Below are 20,021 nucleotides of genomic sequence, written 5' to 3'. Positions count from 1 at the left end.
TTCTCCCCCAGTTACATTGTTTTTCATCTTGCATGTTTATGTTACACAATTCAGTCACTTACCTTACTTTACACCTTTTCAGGTGTGAACGCACCTTAACAACCCTAAGGTCTAAGACTTGTACTTTTGTACTTTCACTAACACTCTTGGTAATTGCATTGGGAGTCATGTTGTGTCTTCACTCTCTCACTCTCCACTGTCAACTGTGTACTCTCAGCTGAGATTCAATCCTCCATCTCCCACATTTGGTATCAAAGCTGTGGGCTTGCACGAACCATCCCAGCCTCTCGAAGATCTTAGTCAGCTCCAACTTCAGCTTCTCCTTGTCAATCAACTTGCTGCTGCACAGTCCTACACCATCTCCAGTCTGCGCCGGCAGCCAGGGCTGCTCCCTGGTCCACCAGCACCTTCAACTGCCCCTTGCGCCAGTACCACCGCCGCCTACTGCAGCTCCCGCAGTCTACAACTCCCCTACCCTGGTCTAGTCTGCCGCCAGCGCCTCCAACGCAGTCGCCGTCTACACCAACTCCCTGCTGACCAGCAACTCCACCGCCTGCAGCAGCGCCTGACAGTCCCGCTGCCCCTTGATTGAAGCGGCACCACCTGCAGCTATGCCATCAGTACCAACGACCGCCAACGCCTCCTCCAGCTGCTCGCCACCTTCGCCAACGTCAGTGCCTTCTACTCCACCAGGCTTGTCGGCTCTCGCAGCCGAGCATTAGAGGTAAAAGAGACATTTGTTCATTTTTATTCAAAATTTTGAATTATAGCAAGGGGCTTTTGCCCGAGGAGTACATTTGTGCTCCTCGACGTGCCATGGACACACACATTGCAGAAATTTCTTGGGATTCAGGTCACAGAATTTGGGGCTTTTGGATGCTTGGCGGACATTGGCATATGTATTGCAAGGTCAGACTGAAATTGTGCATTTTGGACAGCAAATTTTTGGGGATTTTGCATTGGTTGTGTTGCTAAGCATTGTTTGTGCATTGGACAGTGTGTACATTGGACAGTTTTGACAGAGTGTGACACAAATTTGTCAATCACAGCGTAGTGCATGCTGTAATTTCTAGAAATTTCTAGATTTCCAAGTTGTTCCAACTTTAGCTTTTGCTCTTGTGCTCTTTAATTAGTGACATTTGCTATGGCCAATCAAGGATAGAGTGATGTGTTCACATAAGTATCCAAGGAGGATAGATTGGACGACAATAATTATTCTCTATGGTCTTTCATGATGAAGAATGTGCTGATTGCAAAAAGTCTTTGGGATTATGTTAGTGGTGAAGAAGTTCATCCTAGAGTTGTGACTCCTGCAACACCTCCTCCAAGAGGACATGGTCAAAGGCCGCTCCCCAAAGATCAGCAACACAAAAGGCTTGGGACACATGGAATTCTCAAGCATTGTCATTGATTGCATTGGTAGTTCAACAATCTATAATCCTGCACATACGGTTTGCAGCTTCTTCATGCGAAGCATGGCTTATACTTGAGTAGATGTTTGCTGGAAAAAATGAGACACACATCTCTTTCCTAAAGAAAGAGCTTGGGAATGTGAAGATGGATGAAGGTGATGCCATGCAATATCATCTTAACAAACTTCAAGACTTGCGTGAGCAGTTAATGAATGTAGATGAGTATTATTCTGATGCACAGATGATCTCTCCTACTTTGAATTCTTTGCCACCCTCTTATTTGGCCTTCCACACGGCCTTAAATCTAACCATGAGAATTTCTCCACAACCACTTACCTTTCTTCAATTGGTTAGTTTGCTCCTAGAAGAAGAGCAAACAAGAAAGAATAGTGGGGTGGATGTAATAGCCTCTAAATAGGCTTTTATTGCAAGGAAAAAGGGCAAGGGAAGGCAGTCAAAAAATGCTCGCAAAGTCTTGGAAGTTAAAGTACTTCACAGAGCAACAAGAAAAAGGGGGGCACACAAGCCAAGAAAGGCAAGCACCACTATTGTTTAGAAGCTAGGTCATTACATCACAGAATGTAAGAAGCCCATTGCCAAGAAGGAGGAGGAGTCGGGAATACTTGTTTCTAATGTACCTTCTACTGCTACAGAGTCCGTGTCTTTTGGTTATAGACCGTAACTATTGTTTCTACACTTGCAGCTATGACTCTTCTTGGACTAATAGAGCATTTGACTCTACTGAGGATACTAACACTTAGTTCTTTAACAATGGTGCTTCTAAGTACATTACATCCCGCATGAATTTGTTTTCCTCTATTATTGCAGCTCCTGTTGTGGCAAGTCTGTGCAGTGTGCCAACAATGCATCTTACCTTGTTAGAGGTATTGAAAAGATTGTCTTGAAAGCCATTAAGGGCTCTACTCTCCGTTTGCAAAATGCATTATTTATACCAAACATAAAGAAGAATTTGTTGTCCGTTTCTTCTTTAGCAAAGTGTGGTATGCAAGTCACATTTGTTGGTGACAAATGTATGGTCAGGGATAAAGAATTCTTGATGTTAGTTTTGACTAGCACATTAAATCATGGACTCTTAGAGTTAGATACCTATTCAAATGATCAATCAGTCTATTTAGCATCTACTCTTACTCCTGCTATGTCACAGACAGAGTTATGGCATGCTCACATGGCGCATGTCAACTATGGCAGTTTGATGCTTATGTAGCATACTCAGATGCTAGATGGTTTACCTCTCTTAGAGAGATCTCCCAAGCGTATTGTAAGGGATGCATTTTGGGAAAAATGCATCGATTCTCATTTCCTCGTAATATTGCTTTTAAGGCAATTGCCAGATTACAGATTGTGCATTTAAATGTATGTGGTCCTATGCAAACAAAGTCATTGGGTGGATGTTATTATTTTGTCACCTTCATTGATGACTTTACTTGTTTTTGTTGGGTCTACTCATTGGTAAAAAAGTCAAAGGTGTATGATGCATTTTTTGCTTTTGTTCCACATGCTGAAAATCAATCTAGTTGCAAGATTAAGACTCTCTATTCAAATCGAGAAAGGGAATACATGTCTTCCTTGCTGAATAATTTTTTGGAGTAGAAAGGCATTGTCCATTAGTATACTACTACATATACTCCACAACAGAATGGGGTTGCAGAAAGAAAGAATCAGTCACTCATGGAGATGGCCAAATGTATGCTGAAAAGCTAAAAGTTTGCCACATGGCTTTTGGATGGAAGCAGTTATGTGTACTTGTCATGTTTTGAATAGGCGCCCTACCAAGGCATTAAAAAATGTTACGTCTTTTGAGGCTTGGAACAGCTGGGAACCTTCAATTGGCCACTTTTGTACTTTTGGGTATCTTGCATATGCTCATATTCTCAAAGTACTTCAAAAGAAGTTGGACAACAAGACTGTCAAATGCATTTTTGTAGGGTATAACACTGAGAGCAAATGATATAAACTATATGATTCTGTTTCCAAGAAAGTATTTGTGTCACGGGGACGTGAAATTTTAAGATGCTTTAATCTTGCTAGTAACATTTGATTAAGTTATTAATCAAATATGCAAGGTTATTTAGCACATGTGATGCACATGGCAGTTATTTCATGGGAACGGACCAAGGACCCCGAGGATGCAGTGGATGTTAAAGGCAAAAGTTCTGTTAAGTTATGCCAACTGGGTTTTGATGGTCAGTTGGTGCCAAGTTGGACCCTATGACAATTATTTGGCCGTTAAGTGTCAGCGATGACACTAGGGACTAGCATTAATTAATTAATTAATGCTAGTCTAAGGGTCAACAGAGGTTGGAAACCACTCCAAGTTGCAAATGGCCTAGCCAATTTCATTACAGATGGGCATGTTTAATTTTGGGCAGGGTCAAAAGGGCTGAAATTAATTTTCAGAATTAGTTAATTCTGAAAAATTAATTTAATGGCTGAAAATGCATTAGAAAGGCTGCCACTTGGTAGAACTTTCCCATGCAACTAGGGAGAAGGCTGTTGGAGGGTGGTGGAAGCTGAATTGCAGCCATTCTGAGCTTGGTGGAGGGAAAGAAGGTGATCAGATTTGGCTCTAAGGGGCAACAACGATTGATCGCGCACTGCAATAGGACAAGGGGCAGCAGGTTTTCTCTTCCACCTCAAGAGAGGCGGCGGTAGAAGAGGAGGGCTCGCCAGCCGAGCTGATGTTTTACCCCCCTTTTCAAGCTATTGGTGCCATCAGATTTGTCATCAAAGCTACAAATCAAAAGATACATTTCAGCTGATTTTCTCTCTCTCTACAACATTCTCTCATCTCCTCCAGTCTATGCTCAAGCATTCTCAGTAATTCTCAGCCATTGGTAGTAGAGTGCAACCAAATTTGGTGGACAACAGAGAGTTTACTACTGTAAACCCTAAATTACAGCAGTAATTAGGGTTTAGCATCTACCTTGGCACTCGTGCCATCAGTCAAAGGCATTGTACACTGAAATCAGCACCGAAAATTCGTGGAATTGTGAGGATTTCAGATGCCAGCCCATCTATTGTGAATTTGGGACAGCATTTGACTAGTTGGGGTTCCATTAGAGCAAGTCTTGGGTGAAAATCAAGGAGCAATTTGCCCGAATGCTTTATTGATTATTGAAACAGCAAGGGGCTTTTGAATCAGCCAAGGAGATTGTGAAATCTCGGCTTGTAATTTATCCATTAGCAATGGAAATTAAAGAAATACCAAAAGGGGCGCCAATTTTGGGGCCAACAGGGTGTCCACTATCCAAGTTTATGAAGGTAAAGTGAGCATTTCAGTTTATGTTCATTTGCTGATTGCTGTAATTAAGTGCTTAATCAGGTTAAACCACCCTATTCGAGAAGATAGGCTAGTTACAGTTTGTCAGAAGGGATGTGAATTTTGATGAAAAATCAGAATTATCCCTTGCTGGTTTTGATACATATCAAGCTACAAATGATGTGTTTTAAGGGTTGTTGCCCATTTCTTTTGGTGATATAGCTAGAGTTTCAAAAAATGAACACAATGTTCAACCAGCTACTCCATTGAGCAATGCAAAAATTCAGCCTATGGCTGATCTAAATATTTAGCAAGATGTTGAATTCGAGGTTCAGCAAAAGCTTGTACACAATTAGGAAGCTAGGTAGATGCCTAGATGGTACTTGCAAACTATGAAAGATAGTCCTTTGGATGCTCCTATTGTTGGTTGTACTAGAAGACAAGCTCATCTGCATGATCATGCTAATACTATGGAGTTTGTTAGGGCAGCACATATACTTGATGATGAGGAGCCTCATTGTTTTAAGGATGCTTAAGAAAGTGTGCATTGGATAGCAGCAACGAAAGCTAAATTTGATTCTATCATAAAGAATCAAACATGGGATTTAGTAACATTGACTCTTGAAAAGAAAGCCATCAATACAAAGTGGGTTTATAAGTTGAAAAGAAACGCAAATGGATCCATTGATAAGTATAAAGCTAGGCTTGTGGCAAAAGGCTACGCGCAAAAGAAGGGCATTGATTGTGAGGAGATATTTGCTCCTACATCCTGTATGACTACCATTCGGTATATGGTTGCTTGGTTGCCCATCATGGTCATCTTGATATTAAGACTATATTTTTACATGGGAAACTTCAAGAAGTGTATATACACCAACCCATTGGTTTTGCAGTTGAGGGATCCGAACACTGGTATGTAATCTGAAAAAGGCTTTGTATGATTTAAATTTTAAAACAAGCTCCATGAGCTCTGTATGCAAAAATTGATGCCTTTTTACTTAGCCAAGGGTTCATTAACAGCCCATTAGAGTCTACTCTTTACGTATGCAAAGAGAGGGGATCCTTGCCGGTCATATGTCTTTATGTAGATGATCTTCTTGTCACAAGGCCACATGCTGATCAAATTTCAGCATTCAAGAAAAATTTGCAACAAACTTTTGAAATGTTAGATTTGGGTCCTTTGCATTACTATTTGGGCATTCAGTCATTCATGATGCTAGAAGCATTGGATTATCACAATCCAACTATATCGGTAGACTTCTTGAGAGCTTTGGCTTACAAGATTGCAAGCCAGTTAGCACACCGATGAACATTGGACTCAAGCTATCCTTGCATGATAACAGTGATTTGTTTGACATCCATACATATACCCTAGCAGTTGGATATCTCATTTATTTATGCAATACAAGGCCAAATATTCAGCTTGCAATTTCAGCCTTGAGCAGATATATGCACAGCCCATGCATGTCGCATTGGCAAGCTATGAAGCATGTTTTTCATTACTTGTAGGGTACTAGGACTCTTGGATTGCTTTATGCAACGGGGGGACCACTACAACTACATGCTTACAGTGATTCAGATTGGGCTCATGATTTTGATTCACATCACCCTACAAGTGGAAACAGTTTCTTTCTTGGATCATCTTACATCTCTTGGCTTAACAAGAAACAATCCATTGTTGCCACATTATCTTGTGAAGCTAAATACAAGACAGCTTTCACTACCATAGCTGAACGTGGCCGAGACATTTGTTGGCTGATCTTGATGTATCTCTCACGGAGCCTGCTCCTTTGTTTACTGATAGTCAAAGTGCTATTGCAGTGGCACAAAACCCAGCGTTTCATGCACGTATGAAACACATAGAGATCCACTATCACTTTGCCAGAGAGAGGCTACATGTAGAAGATATCAACCTTGTCTATTGTCTTACCACTAGCAATATGGCAAATATCTTCACCAAAGCTCTTTCTCTCAACAAATTTGAAGCATTTCGCAATGCTTTAAATTTGATCTCCTTTGGTGGATGATCCTTGTATGCTGATTACTTTTCACTCCATGGGGGGTTTGTTGGGTTTGACTCACGCCTATGCTCATAGAGGAGTGTCCATGATCCACGGTAGGACATTGGGGCACTTTTTACTCTCCTTGCGAGAGGTTTTTTTTCCCTAGTGACATTTTTTTTTTATCTTGCATGTTTATGTTACACAGTTTAGCCACTTACCATATTTTACACCTTTCAGGTGTGAACACACCTTAACAACCCTAAGGTCTAAGGGTTGTACTTTTGCAATTTCACTTACACTCTTGGTAATTGCATTGGGAGTCATGCTATATCTTCACTCTCCATTGTCAACTATGTACTCTCAGCTGAGCTTCGATGCTCCATCTCCCACGGCTAGTAGATCTCGGTTATCTCATTCTAGTGTAGCAACTGCATACCCCTGTATTCGTGGTCAACATGCTGCTCTGATATCCTAAGCTCTATGGACTGTCACCCCTTTCTGCGTAGGTGGGGTGTGTGTGGTCACAGGCAGTGTTTTGCTACTGTCGACCTATTCCAGCCTGTGTTTATAGTTAACTCAGCAGCTATCACCTATTGCTGATGTCATCATCTCTACCTACATTTACTGTTCAGCACTGCTATACATCCTGCCACATCATCAAAACTGCTGTGTTTTGCTGCAGCAGTTATCACCAACATCATTGTGACTATTTTCAATCTACTACCTACTCTTCTAAGCTGTCCAACTTCATCCATCTAGACTCTCCAAATCTGCCTTTGTTGCTGCTGTAACATTATAAGGCTGTCTACTACATTTCAAGGTCCATACAGAGGATGACTTCCAGCTCACACTCTTTGCCCTAGTCCTAGAGACACAAGAGCTTGAGGTATTTATTCATTATTCTTCATTCATCTTCTATGTTCATTGTCCTTGAGTTACCTACCCCTACTGAGTTCTTTTATTAATATGTGCTTTGTCTTATGATTGTATTTGTTATCTGTAGACGCATATTTCTTTACAGGCATAGCTTGGATCACAAATAGAGCCAGCAAAGGCAAGAAGAGGAAATTGTCTTCAAGAGCTTCGAGACAACAAGATGCACCGAAGGAAATTTAGAAGTGCCAATCCAATGCTTTTTGGATAGCAAGGCATGCATACAATGATGGGGCAACCAGGGTACCTTGGTGGTGGCACTAGTTTTATGGTGGGTCAAGGACCGGATACAAGGATGTATGGCATAACTCCTTATGGTATGCAGCAACCAATGCATGGTGTGCAAGGCCCAATTTATCCAGGTATGGCTGGTAATATGCATAACCCCATGTACAACAATATTGGAATGATGTTGGAGCACAAAGTAGCAAGTTTGCCAATGCATATATGCAACCTACTCTATTTGGGACTCATGGTATTAATGTTGGTCATGCAAATGCTCTGTATACTGCTGGCCGTCAGGGAAATGCATCTATTAATGCATACAATGTAGGGGAAAATATATCTTGGTATGGCCAGTACTATGCAAATTCCCATGTACAATCACATTGCAATGGTCCATAAGTATGCAAACAAGAGTGTTTCCTAATCCATCTAGTGCTTCTAACATGTCAGGTACACAAGAGGGGCTCATCAACTAGAAGCAATGTTGCATATTAGTTAAGTTGGAATTGCAACAATGTGAAAGTATAAAGCATCACAATGCTTAAGAGGGAAAAAGGCCAAGAACCTAGTGGAGGTTTTAAGGCAAGTGAATCTAGAGGTAAAGTTTCCATCTGCTTCTTAGTAAAGTTTCAACATTGTTTCACCTATAAAAGAATGCGATTGGATGGACGAGGGTGACTTGGCAGATCATCCTTAATGATGCCCTTTATCTTGACATGTTTCAATTAGAGTCATTTTGGATCCAGCCCTTTTAAGCTTAGCAGAGCATAGAAGGTCCAAAGTATTACCTAATGCTTGATGGGAAGGTTGCATCTCCACCCCCTAGTGATGGACAACTCAATTATATAGTGGATCTCAAATGTACTTGGTTTGCATCTAAGGTACTGTATAAGGTACTGTATACTGACAGTATTTTTGCCATTGGGATTTATGCAATGTACTAGTTACTATGAGTCGGTATGCATATGGCATGTTTTGTATCTAGGCTCAAAAACTATATATTCACAAGACATGTATAGAATACATGGAATATGCATTTTGATGCAATGTACATTTGCAAGGCATGTCTAGAATACATGGATGATATGCAATGTACATTTGTAGGTTATACAAAAAAAGTAATACGGATCTAAGAGCTAATAACTACTCAAGGATACTTGGAAGACAAATTGGCCTAACCAATTTATTTATTAATTGGTGGAATTATTTTTCTGAACATTGAAATACTTATTACATTAATTTTTAGAATTAGTATTTTGAAAACTAATTTAATTTGTTGAATAGTGCTAGAAAATGAAATTAAAAGGCTGCTACTTGGCAAAACTTGCCCATGCAAGTGAGAAAAACGTTTTGGGGTTTGATGGAAGTCTATTCCAGCTATTGTTAGCGAGGAGAAGGTTGTTAGAAAATAAGGAGATGCTACTAATGTAATTTGCAACCACTAGGACGAGTTCTACAACAGATGATAGCAATTTAGAGCCCTCCAAGTGTAAGTAACAACAGCCCAAGGTCCTTTTGGTGTGGGTGACAATATAGAGGGAAGGGCAGTAGTCTTTTTGCTGGTCCTAACCTATTATAGGTGATAGCTTCTATAGCTATTTGTGCAAGGCAACAACAATTTTTCCGTCTTTCTCGCAATAAAACTCTAAAATTTCTCTCTATAATATTCTCTCTCATCCTATAGCCATCTCTAAAGTTATCTCAGCAAAATCCAACCATTTGCATAATCAAAGACGAAGATATTGGAAAATCTCTGCTATAAACCCTAATTTACAGCAGAGGATGCATGCTCAAAATTGAGGGTCTATGACTTGAATTTCAATAGCTGAAATTGAGGAATTTCAAGAAGATTCAAGAGGCCAACCAATCAAAATCACATTTGGGGCTGAATTTGTCTTTCAAGGAGTAGAGCAAAGACTAATTTCCAAGAAAACCAAAGGGCGAATTGGTTTGAAGGCTTATTGGTCAATTTTGACAAGAAGACGCATTTGGATTAGCAAAGGAGATTAAAGGATTTCAGTTCTACTCCATCCATTTGCAATAAAAGTTAAAGAAATATCACAAAGGGACGCCAGTTTTAGAGCCAACAAGCTATCCATTGTCCAAGATTAAAGTGGTAAAGTTTGCATTTTCAATCTATGTGAACTTTATGCTTGCTATAATTAGTGTTAAATCAGGTCATTTACCACTCACTCCAAGAAGGAAGGCTGGTTTCACTCATAGGATAGTTGAACAAATTTGTTATACCAAAGGATCTTGATTCCCCTCAAGAGGTAACTAGCTACCTTGTTTCACAGTGATACCTACGTTTTGTTTCACAGAACTCAACTTCCCAAGATCTAGTGTCACAAGTTTAAGGATAGTGTTGTATATGTGGATGGCCACTTCTTGATGGATTACTTCTATAACATTGGTGTTCAAGGTGATTAACTTTTAAATCTCTTCCATTACTAGCTTGTGTGAGGAATCTCCACCCTTCATTGTATGGTTGCTTGATTATTGCAAGTTGTTAGTAGGAGATTTTGTCTTCTAAGTTCTAGACTTTTCGATCATTCTACTTATTTCTCAACTTGGAGTATTTTTAGTTCTTTTCCACATTGAAGCTTTCTCTAATGGCACAAAGAAGATTAGTCATTTATTCTCAATAATGGAGCTATGTGGCTTACTCTCATGGCCTATACACATATAGCAAGACTTATTCATCCCCATTATATGGAGATTATTCCACTTGCTACATTGTGGAGATTCAAAGGGGGCACTAAACTTTCCTTTATGCCAATTGAACATCAAAGATTCAATACAAGTGATCATATCTTGTCAAACCCCACTACTTTGCTTGTGCATTCAAGCGTGCTTACAATGATTTCTCTCCAACTACTTCAATTAAAGATGTTTCTTAGCTTTGAAGTGCAGTACCAACTTCTATAGAGGCAACTTATAGGACTTTTTCAGAAGTGGAGTACTAACCCTTGGTGGATCTCTTTTAGAAGATAGTTGCTCCAGACCTGGCATGTTTAGTACCCATCCACGATCTGAGGGATGTTACCAATACATATTATACATCTCTTGGTTGCGAGCTCCATCAATGAGTCAATGGGTCCACTTGGAGTCTTGGACATTTTAGTCTGTACTTAGGGTTTTCTATATAGAATCCAAGTGTTCTCTCTTTCTTCCTTTTTGGCTCAAACACTGCATGATGGGTCCTTTCCCATCTCTCAACAGCACCTTTACTGAAATTATATATAGTAGCACACATAGGGGCTTCTCTTGTATCAATCTTGTTCATTATGAACCTGAGTCTATCACCTTAATCTTTGCTCTCCAACATTTCTATGTTCAATTCGTGTGTCATTCTTCAATTGTCATTCTGATAAGTCGGGAACCTATAGAATTCCTTATCATGCAAAGCTGAATTTGGGTTATACACAAATTTTTGTGGTGTCCATCAGCCAAGGGCATCAATTGATTATTGAGGCTAGGTCTTGTTATACACAAATTATGAACCTGAGTCTATCACCTTAATCTTTCATCTCCAACATTTCCATATTCAATTTGTGTGTCATTCTTCAATTGTCATTCTGATAAGTCAGGAACCTATAGAATTCCTTATCATGCAAAGCTGAATTTGGGTTATACACAAATTTTTGTGGTGTCCATCAGCCAAGGGCATCAATTGATTATTGAGGCTTGGTCTTGTATAGAGGCTTTTCTTGACCAACAAATTCTTGAGTTGGGTTGATCTTTACTCGGAGATTTGAAAGCCTATTGTGAGTCTCAAAGAATGTCATATTTGTAAGGCCCAATATTCATCCATATTGTCATAGGAACGTGAAATTTTGAGATGCTTTAATCTTTTTGATAACATTTGATTAAGTTATTAATCAAATGTGCAAGGTTGTTTAGCACATGTGATGCACATGGCAAAGACCTCAAGGATGTAATGGGTGTCAAACGTAAAACTTGTGACAAGTTATGCCAGCTGGGCTTTGGGGATCAGTAGGTATAAATTTTGACCCTAGGACAGTTGTTTGGCCAATAAGTGTTAGTGATAATACTAGGGACTAGTATAATTAATTAATTAATGCTAGTCTAAAGGTCAATAGAGATTGGAGACCACTCCAAGAATAAAATCAAATTTCTGTCTCATCTTGGCTTTTTCTCACCTTCTCCAATAATTTCTCGAAAGATCTCAATACTTCTCAGTCATTCTCAACAGACCTCAATCAGATTTGGTGGATAGCAGGAGGATTTTTGTTGTAAACCCTACAAGAATTTAGGGTTTGACAACCACCTTGGAATCCATGCCAACAGGAGAAGGCATCGTACACTAAAATGAGTACCAAAAACTCATGGAATTGAAAAGGATTTCAAATGCCAGCCCATCCATTGTAAATTGGGGCAACATTTGCCTAGTTGGTAGGTCCATTTGTGTCTTGGGTGAAAATCAAGGGGCAACTGGCCCAAATTGCTTGGTGATTTTATGTACAGCAAAGGGCTTTTGGATCAGCAAAGAAGATTGTGGAATCTCAACTTGTGCATTGTCCATTAGCAATCAAAGTTTAAGAAATACCAAAAGGGGCGCCAGTTTTGGGGCCAATTGGGTGTCTATTGTCTAAGATTGATAAGGTAATGTATGCATTTCAGTTTATACTTCGATATTAATTGCTATAATCAAGTGCTTGATCAAGTTTTACCACCCTATCCGAAGAGGAAAGCTGGTTTGATATACCCATTGGAGAGCACTCCTCAATATCTGCCAGATTGGTTTTTTTAAATTTTGACTTTAATAAGCCATTTGATTGCAAGGCTAGGAGGCAACTCACATCACCAAAAGGAGCTAAGAAAGCTTTTCCTTGATGCCTGGGAAAGTCAAATCTATTATCTTCACTGTGAGATGGTCCCCTCAATAAGTTTATAATCATTGCTCTATAATCTTTCTTCCACTCTCCACAAACTGTGTTTGAGGATGTGTACACATTTGATGCAGCTCCAGCCATGCTCAAAGCCACCATATTTTTGACTCCAACTATAGTATTGAGCCCATGTATTTCCATCTTGTTCATTGAGAAACATGAGTAGTCAAACAATAAATTTCCCAGCCATCTAGGACACAATAGGCTTGCAACATCCATGGTGTCTAATAACATGTATCCAACGACCTTGCCATCTGATCTACCTTGCTTGCTTTCTTTACAGACTCAGAGCCAGTTTGAGCTGATTTAAAAACTTCTTGGTGCTTGAAACCTCAAAGAAAACATTTCCTTTTTTGTCAAGCCATGCAATGGAGTACATTGAATGCACACATTTTGAGAAAGATCCTGTAACACGAAAATATACCAAGTAAATTTTTCGCCTTATCAGCATTAATGACTTGAGCTTCAGCTGGCAGGCAGCAATGGAAACTGGTGACAGCCAGGAGTAGCAACAGCAGTGGCAGCTAGCCAAGAGAGGCAGATTTTACAAGGTCAATCATTACATCATGCTTTGGACAATATGCCTCAAATCGTGACTTCACTTGATTTGGCCCTGGTTTGCAGCTTGTGTGTTCATCATTGAATGCCACACCCACATGTTAGCGATGTACATCATCCTTGAAAAAAACTAAGATATGTTCAAAGAAAGTACCAGTAAATTCCTATACAACCCACAAATCATGTCAATCTTGCAATAAAATGTAGTTGGTGCATGTGTCAAACAACAGTCTAAAGGAAGTCTTGCAGTATGAACATCCCAAGCACTTCACATATCATACGATATGCACACTTCAAACAAGTCAGTGCAGCTAAATGTAGATGCACCGCATGACCTAACCAGAATTTCACCAATGTGCAGAATGAGAAGCCTATTCTTGACAGTGACATTGTATGACCTTTATTGTCCACACAAGGAGATGATTGCTCTCTCTATATTCTATGAAAAGTGTGTGAGAATTTTTTTTAAGTGAAAGTTTCACTTTCTTCATTATTTTCTCTTCTTGTTCTGGGTTAACTCTATGATTGGACCTGTTAGGTGGTAAAGAACCAAGGAAATCTGTCCTTAAGCACCATACACTTTCACAAGTAAATGAGTGAGCATACAAGATAGTAAGAGCGAACTATTGTTCATGAAGGAATCGTAATGGGTCATCTTCCTTTGTCTTTTGTTTTGATTTACACAACTTTCAATTAAAAACCCATATTGGCTTTTTGTTATTAAGATTATGGAAAGTTTCCATTTTCCCCCAAAAGAAGATAGTAGCTTTATATTAGGATATTTTAGATTCCTATGGCTCTACAATCACCTGTGGGTGTTATGCATGCTGAGAAGAGAAAGGCTTTAGAATCCCCAATGTTTGCAACGAGAAGATGTCTATCTGCCTTCAACCCAACAACTGCTGTTGACCCACTCTGCCAGCCCTTCATCCAAGACTCCTATAAAGACAGCAACTTGATAAGATAATAGACCTAATGGACCAATACCTCAGTTTTGACTTATCAATAAAGGCCACACTCACTTTGATGAAAATTGAATCAATGACAACCAAAGCTCTTAAATGTGCTTCCTTCAAAATCATTCTGGACATGGATGGAGAAGTTATCAGGGGCTCCCTCTCAAGAAGTGTCAATGTCTCTTCCTGCTCTGAATTATCTAAGTCAAAAAGTGACAGTTGTCCTAGCGCACCAAAATCATGATTATAGAACAGATCCAAATAAGCTGTATGATCACATTTATGATTCTTGTCATCATTTAAAATGGACCAAGTATGATGGCGCAGCAAACATGGTAAGTAGGCCAATGCCAAGTCACTAGCTTCAGCACCATTATGATCATCAAACACTCCAAACAAGCTCACAAGAATTTCCTTCCCATTATTTCCACCTACACACAAATTAGAGAATTTAATCAGAATGACACAGCTGTGTTTCTCTTCATGCCCCACTATAAAAGCTACATAATATTAGTTTTAAGTTAACATATGTTTGGAAAACAATTCAGGTGAAAAGACTGCATCTAACCATTTGCAGGCACCACAAATAAATTCCCTTTTACTAGCCAAAGGCATTTCATGCAAACAGTCTAAGCAAATTCAGAGGGCCTCTTTATAGTTGCTAACTGTGTCTTTACATGAACATTTCAATCCCATCAATGATGTTGTACAAAATGCATGACACCTCTAATTGCTCAGGATCCAAGGTGAACAAGACACCTAATGCGAATAAGCAATTTGCCATTTCATAAATTGGTGAGTTGTCGATTGAGGATAGTGGGATGCAAAGGCCAAGCTTGGATAAAGGAGAAGTGACACAATATGGGGCACATTTTCTTGCATTGGGAAGTGCTCATGAACTAGCTATACACAATGGTTTGTCTCATTGACCGGGTTCAGATATGCTCACATTGTGGAACAATAAAAAGGGTGCTAGCACAGTGGATTACTTGATGGGATCACATTTATACTGGATATATAAAGCTTCACTATAACTAGCAGACCAATTGGAATAGCAGCAGACCATGCATACTTGACCTTTTCTATAGCATGTGGTTACGTAAAATACAAACCATACCCAGCCAACTCCCAGCATTCCAAATATCCAAGGCACCACATTACACGTAAATAGCAGTACAGCATATGAGAGATTACGGAACCTGGATCACGGTAATTATCTAGAAGAGCTCACAATAATCTTAGCAGATACATTGCATACCTCAGCAGCATATGCATTCCCATACAGCAAGGCATCACAAGGCATGCCTCCACATAGTAGAGTTCACCCAAAACAGCTAGTAACCAAACCGTGGTGCATTACAAATAATACACTTGTATGTCATTTTACGAAACATTATGGACACATTTATGCAGGCATTACCAACATTTTAGATAGATCTATGATAAATCTTAGGCTGCAAACCATTTTTATAACACAGTAGCTATGGAAGGAAAGCCGAAACTGATTACAAACAGCCAAGCACCTTGTAGGTGTTGTGAACTCCCAGCCGCAAGAGTCTCAAGGAATGACAGATTGAGTAAGGATATGGAAGGAGAAGAGGAGTCTTTCCTTGTTATGATGATCCAAGCATGACAAAGAATGCTGAGATAAATGTGCTAGATTAGAACAGGAGGTCTCACTCGAATTAGCACATACAAAAAGGCAAGAATGCTCTTCCAATGCCTAGTGCATAAGAAGAAGCTATTTGGCTAGATTTGAGGCAGAATTTTACCGACTATTCTTAGGACGAGACAGCAAGAGGGCTCTGAGGATGTTCCAAGAGAGAGGACCACCCACCCCAATCACTGCACCAGAGACATGGCATGTCTCTACAAGAGCTCTTTATGATGTGCTATGACAGAAACAAACCCCCCGCCCAATGACATGAGGGCTAGCAAGTAGCACTTTTTTCACACGTAGAATGGTAACAAATGCCATTGATAGATTGCAGACAAGGAGACCCCAAGATCATGATAATATATTAGTTAAACACTTTTTGCATGCACCATAGTTGTCACAAGCGAAAGGAAGGTACCGTACGGTACAAAAAAATATGATACTGAATGGTACCTTAAGATTTTTTTAAGTACAATACAATAATAGTATCCTTTTAAAAAAAGTTGATTATTTTGGACTAGAGATGATAGAATAGATGTTTACAATCTAAATAGCAATGCTATTATAGTATATCGGATGAATACTTCAGGGTATCATGCCAAAACCTCATACCGCATGCACAACATGTGCTATTGTTACCTACAACTTACAAGTACATAGATGGGAGTGGATATATCATACATGAATGATCATACGAATAAGAGAAGTGTAGGCTTGATGAGAGAGAGAGAGAGAGAGAAAGAAAGAAAGAAAGAAAGTTATATTAATATCTACAAAAGGCCGAGTTGACCTATGAGACCAAAAGGTTACATACAAAATGTCTAGGAAGTTTTCCAAGTCCTAGTAAAGCTACTATCTAGTGTTATGGTGAACTAGGTGAGTAGGTACAAAATGGTATACAGACTCAATACAATCTAGATGCACTTTAAGTGCAGTGTGGAACTACTCATGGAGCATGGTCATCTTAAGATGTCTCGCATGGGCCTATCTAGCATGGAGAGGTTGAAGTGGCGGGGTATGGCTCCCCGGTGGTGCTATAGTATTCGTTGTATCTGTAGGTGATGTCTCCTATGGGAGCGTGGGCCTGCTGGGTGTGAGCGGCGAGCTCTCTCTCTCTGTAGCTCTATCCAAGGTGACTCCTCGAGGTGGGGCCACTAGTCGGTTGGCTGCAGTCCTTGTTGTAGAGGGGGTGGCCGAGGGTCTGTAGAACTCTTGGAGGGTGCATTGCTGTGTTGCCGACTGTTTGGTCCCGGACCCATAGAAGGTGGTCTCTATGTCGGCATAGCTCCAAGAGGAAGAGCCCGAGGCATTTCTGCTCAAGGAAGTCTAGTGTTTGGGAGAGTGGCCCAAATCCCTCCTTTAAGAGACAGTGGAAGAGGCCTCTGATCTCGTAATACACTGGGCATCTACATATGTAATGTTTTTCTGTCTTTGGCTCCAGCTGGCAAAGTTGGCAGCTCCTATCCTCTGGGGGGAGAGAGTCCGCTTCGTATCTACCTGTCTCGATCTGTAGCTGGTGATGACATACGGAGTTGCCCGATGGCACTTTGGACCCCATGGGACGTGTACGTCCATGTATCTCGGGCGTATAATGAAGCCCTCATGTGTGAGGCATAGGAGGTGCTCTCGGTAGAAGGCCATCTTCTTCCCCAATTCCTCGGCCGGTAACACCCATGTCTTGGCTATGTGTAGCTGAATAATATCCACCCTGATGACGTGGTTTAGCTCCTCCCGGCTATCTTCAGGTGAGGGCAGCCCAAACTATATTGTAGGGGCGGGAGGTGGTCCATGTGTAGCCCATGCAGCTGCAGCCTGAGTACGGGCGTACCAGCATTCAGTGTCCTCTTACAATGAGAGTTGTTTGGATGATTCTAGTGCGAGGCAAGAGTATCTGTGTCGTGGTAGACTCCAAAGCCTGTGCAAGAAGGTCATCGTCTGGGATATGGCCTCTACCACTGTAGGTGGTGCTCCCAATTCTACCCTCACGATCTTGTGCGGTACTAATGGTTTACTCCTGATCAGTCAAGAGATCATTATCACCAAGGGGCGTTCTGCTCCCATCCTTTGTATCTCTCCCTCCCTTCGGGCAATGGCTGATCTTGTATGGTTCGTCGTGTATGGTAGAGGCTAGACCCTCATATCGGGACCCCATACAGAAGTGTTGGTCTGACCAAGGTATCAAAGAGCCATAGCTTCATCCGAGGTCACTAAAATTGTAGACGTGCACATTGGCTTTCCATGGATCCCAGGGCAAGGTAGTCGAGTGTCATTCTGTCCGCCACAGCCTTCCTCAGGGTGAATCTCGGCCCTAAGAATGTGATTCCCAGGTAAACATATTTTTGGACCACCTCGACTATATCCTCTCCGTATTTGAAGTTGGGCACTAACCAACACATCCATTGGGTGGATCTCTTGAATACCATGATCTTGGTTTTCCCCAAGTTCAGTGTGAGGTCCCTATGAGAGAGAGAGAGGGGGGGGGAGAGGGAGAATCCAGAGTGCATCCATGTCTAGTGTCATCTCATCAATAAAAGTGAAGATGACATTATAATAAGTAACCTATGAAACAATGGTGAGAATAACTGTACGATGGGACTGTGCTAGAGTAAAACAATGTCTAGTGTTGTCCCATTAGTAGAAAGAAAAGGAAAATCTAATCTAGCAGAACTATTAATAGAAAACTAAGGTGGAAACTATAGGTTGTAGCTGGTCTCAAGATCTACACATGATCTCAACTATGATACAATCCCTAACTGCTCCACTGATATGCCTAGTGGTGAGTCTTCATTGTCTCGTGATAATGGGCTTGATGGCTATGGTGCGGCCTCCTTGGATGTGATCCTAGTAGATGGGGTCATTGTGCTCAACAAAGTGAAATGGCTCTATCCAATGTGACTCCATGTGGAATGGAAGGTGTCTGGTAGGGTGGCTTTGTCTCTACTAGGCTAGTAGTGTCAATAGGATCTGATCTGTGAAAAAAGTCTATCACTGCTCCACCTAGATCCCTCCATTAGGTCTATCACTGCTCCACCTAGATGCTTTGCAGCACCACCTAGATCCCTCCAGTGAATCCAAAATGAGAACACTATCAGTACATACAATAATATTGGTATCAACACCCATGCAAGGTTGGTTCCGGCTCCTCCTTGGTCAATGTAACCAGACACTTCATCTATGTATAAACCAAATAGTGCAAGTAAAAGCAGGTATCCTTGTTTCACTCCTATGGTACTGTCAATCCTCTCTAATAGCCCCCCTAGGTGCTCATACATGACCTATCACTGTCTCATATAATGCATAGATACCCCATCACATACCCTCTAGTACTCAAATATCTTACAGTCTCTATATAATGCCTATATGAGGCACTATATCAAAAGATTTGCAAAAATTCACAACGTAGCAATAGATCCTTATGTCTCAAGCTCAACCCTCCTCAATAATGGCAAAGAGAGAGAGAGACTTGGGAGAGAGAGAAAGAAGGAAAAAAAAGAAAGAAAAAAGAAAGAATCAATTGCCCAATGACCTACCAAGACTACAGAGGCGATAGTTATCTTACCAACAAAGCTTAAGTAAGCGCCCTAGATATACCAAGGCATTAGACAAAGAGTGTTGGTCAACTACCTAGTGGCCTACCAAGACCTGCAAAGGCAGATGGAACCACATTCTTTTTTTTTTTTATGAATAGTTTTCGTCCTATCAATTATGCCCAAGAGAAGGAATAAATATGGGTGGTTAGACCCAACATCAAAAAATAGACAAGCTATGCCAACCCCCCATGGGTGTCCATAATAAGAAAAGGTGTAGGGAATATGTGGTAAGAAAAGCAAGGAGATTGTCCTAGGAGACTGCCATGAGAGCTTCCATGCCTATGGTGAATAAAATAGGTATTGGCAATACTGTCAAAAGGCTGGCCATTTTAACGATGAGAGTCACTCAAAGGCTAGAGGAACACAACCCAAATCTAAGAATCAAATCCCTACCCCGTGAATGGGTAACCCCCCACAAGGGAAGCAAGGTGGTAGCAACCCAATAGAATCATGGGCAATTGGCAGACTCAAGCCCACAATGCCACCAATCAGCC

The 20,021-nt window shown here is 40.7% G+C and overlaps 1 protein-coding gene across 8 annotated transcripts in view; it reads right to left on the bottom strand.

Annotated features, from left to right (window-relative positions):
• Positions 1–20,021, bottom strand: part of LOC148025334 (uncharacterized) — a 226,239-nt gene that overhangs the window by 185,759 nt on the left and 20,459 nt on the right. For all 8 annotated transcript variants that reach the window (XR_015693048.1, XR_015693049.1, XR_015693050.1 and 5 more), the window contains exons 2-3: positions 14,347–14,711; positions 14,134–14,263 (exon numbers count right to left, since the gene is read on the bottom strand). Coding sequence is in view for 3 of the 8 variants with exons in the window: in XM_087692375.1 (XP_087548501.1) it covers positions 14,134–14,263; positions 14,347–14,711 (495 nt within the window). In the remaining 5 variants the exon portion in view is untranslated. The remainder of the gene's footprint in view (positions 1–14,133; positions 14,264–14,346; positions 14,712–20,021) is intronic.

Source organism: Lygodium microphyllum, chromosome 14 (assembly GCF_053477565.2).
Source record: "Lygodium microphyllum isolate KBCC chromosome 14, Lygodium_microphyllum_v1.1.10, whole genome shotgun sequence".
Classification (NCBI taxonomy): domain Eukaryota; kingdom Viridiplantae; phylum Streptophyta; class Polypodiopsida; order Schizaeales; family Lygodiaceae; genus Lygodium; species Lygodium microphyllum.
The sequence above is the reverse complement of the archived record's forward strand: the minus strand, read 5'-3'. Positions and strand labels throughout refer to the sequence as shown.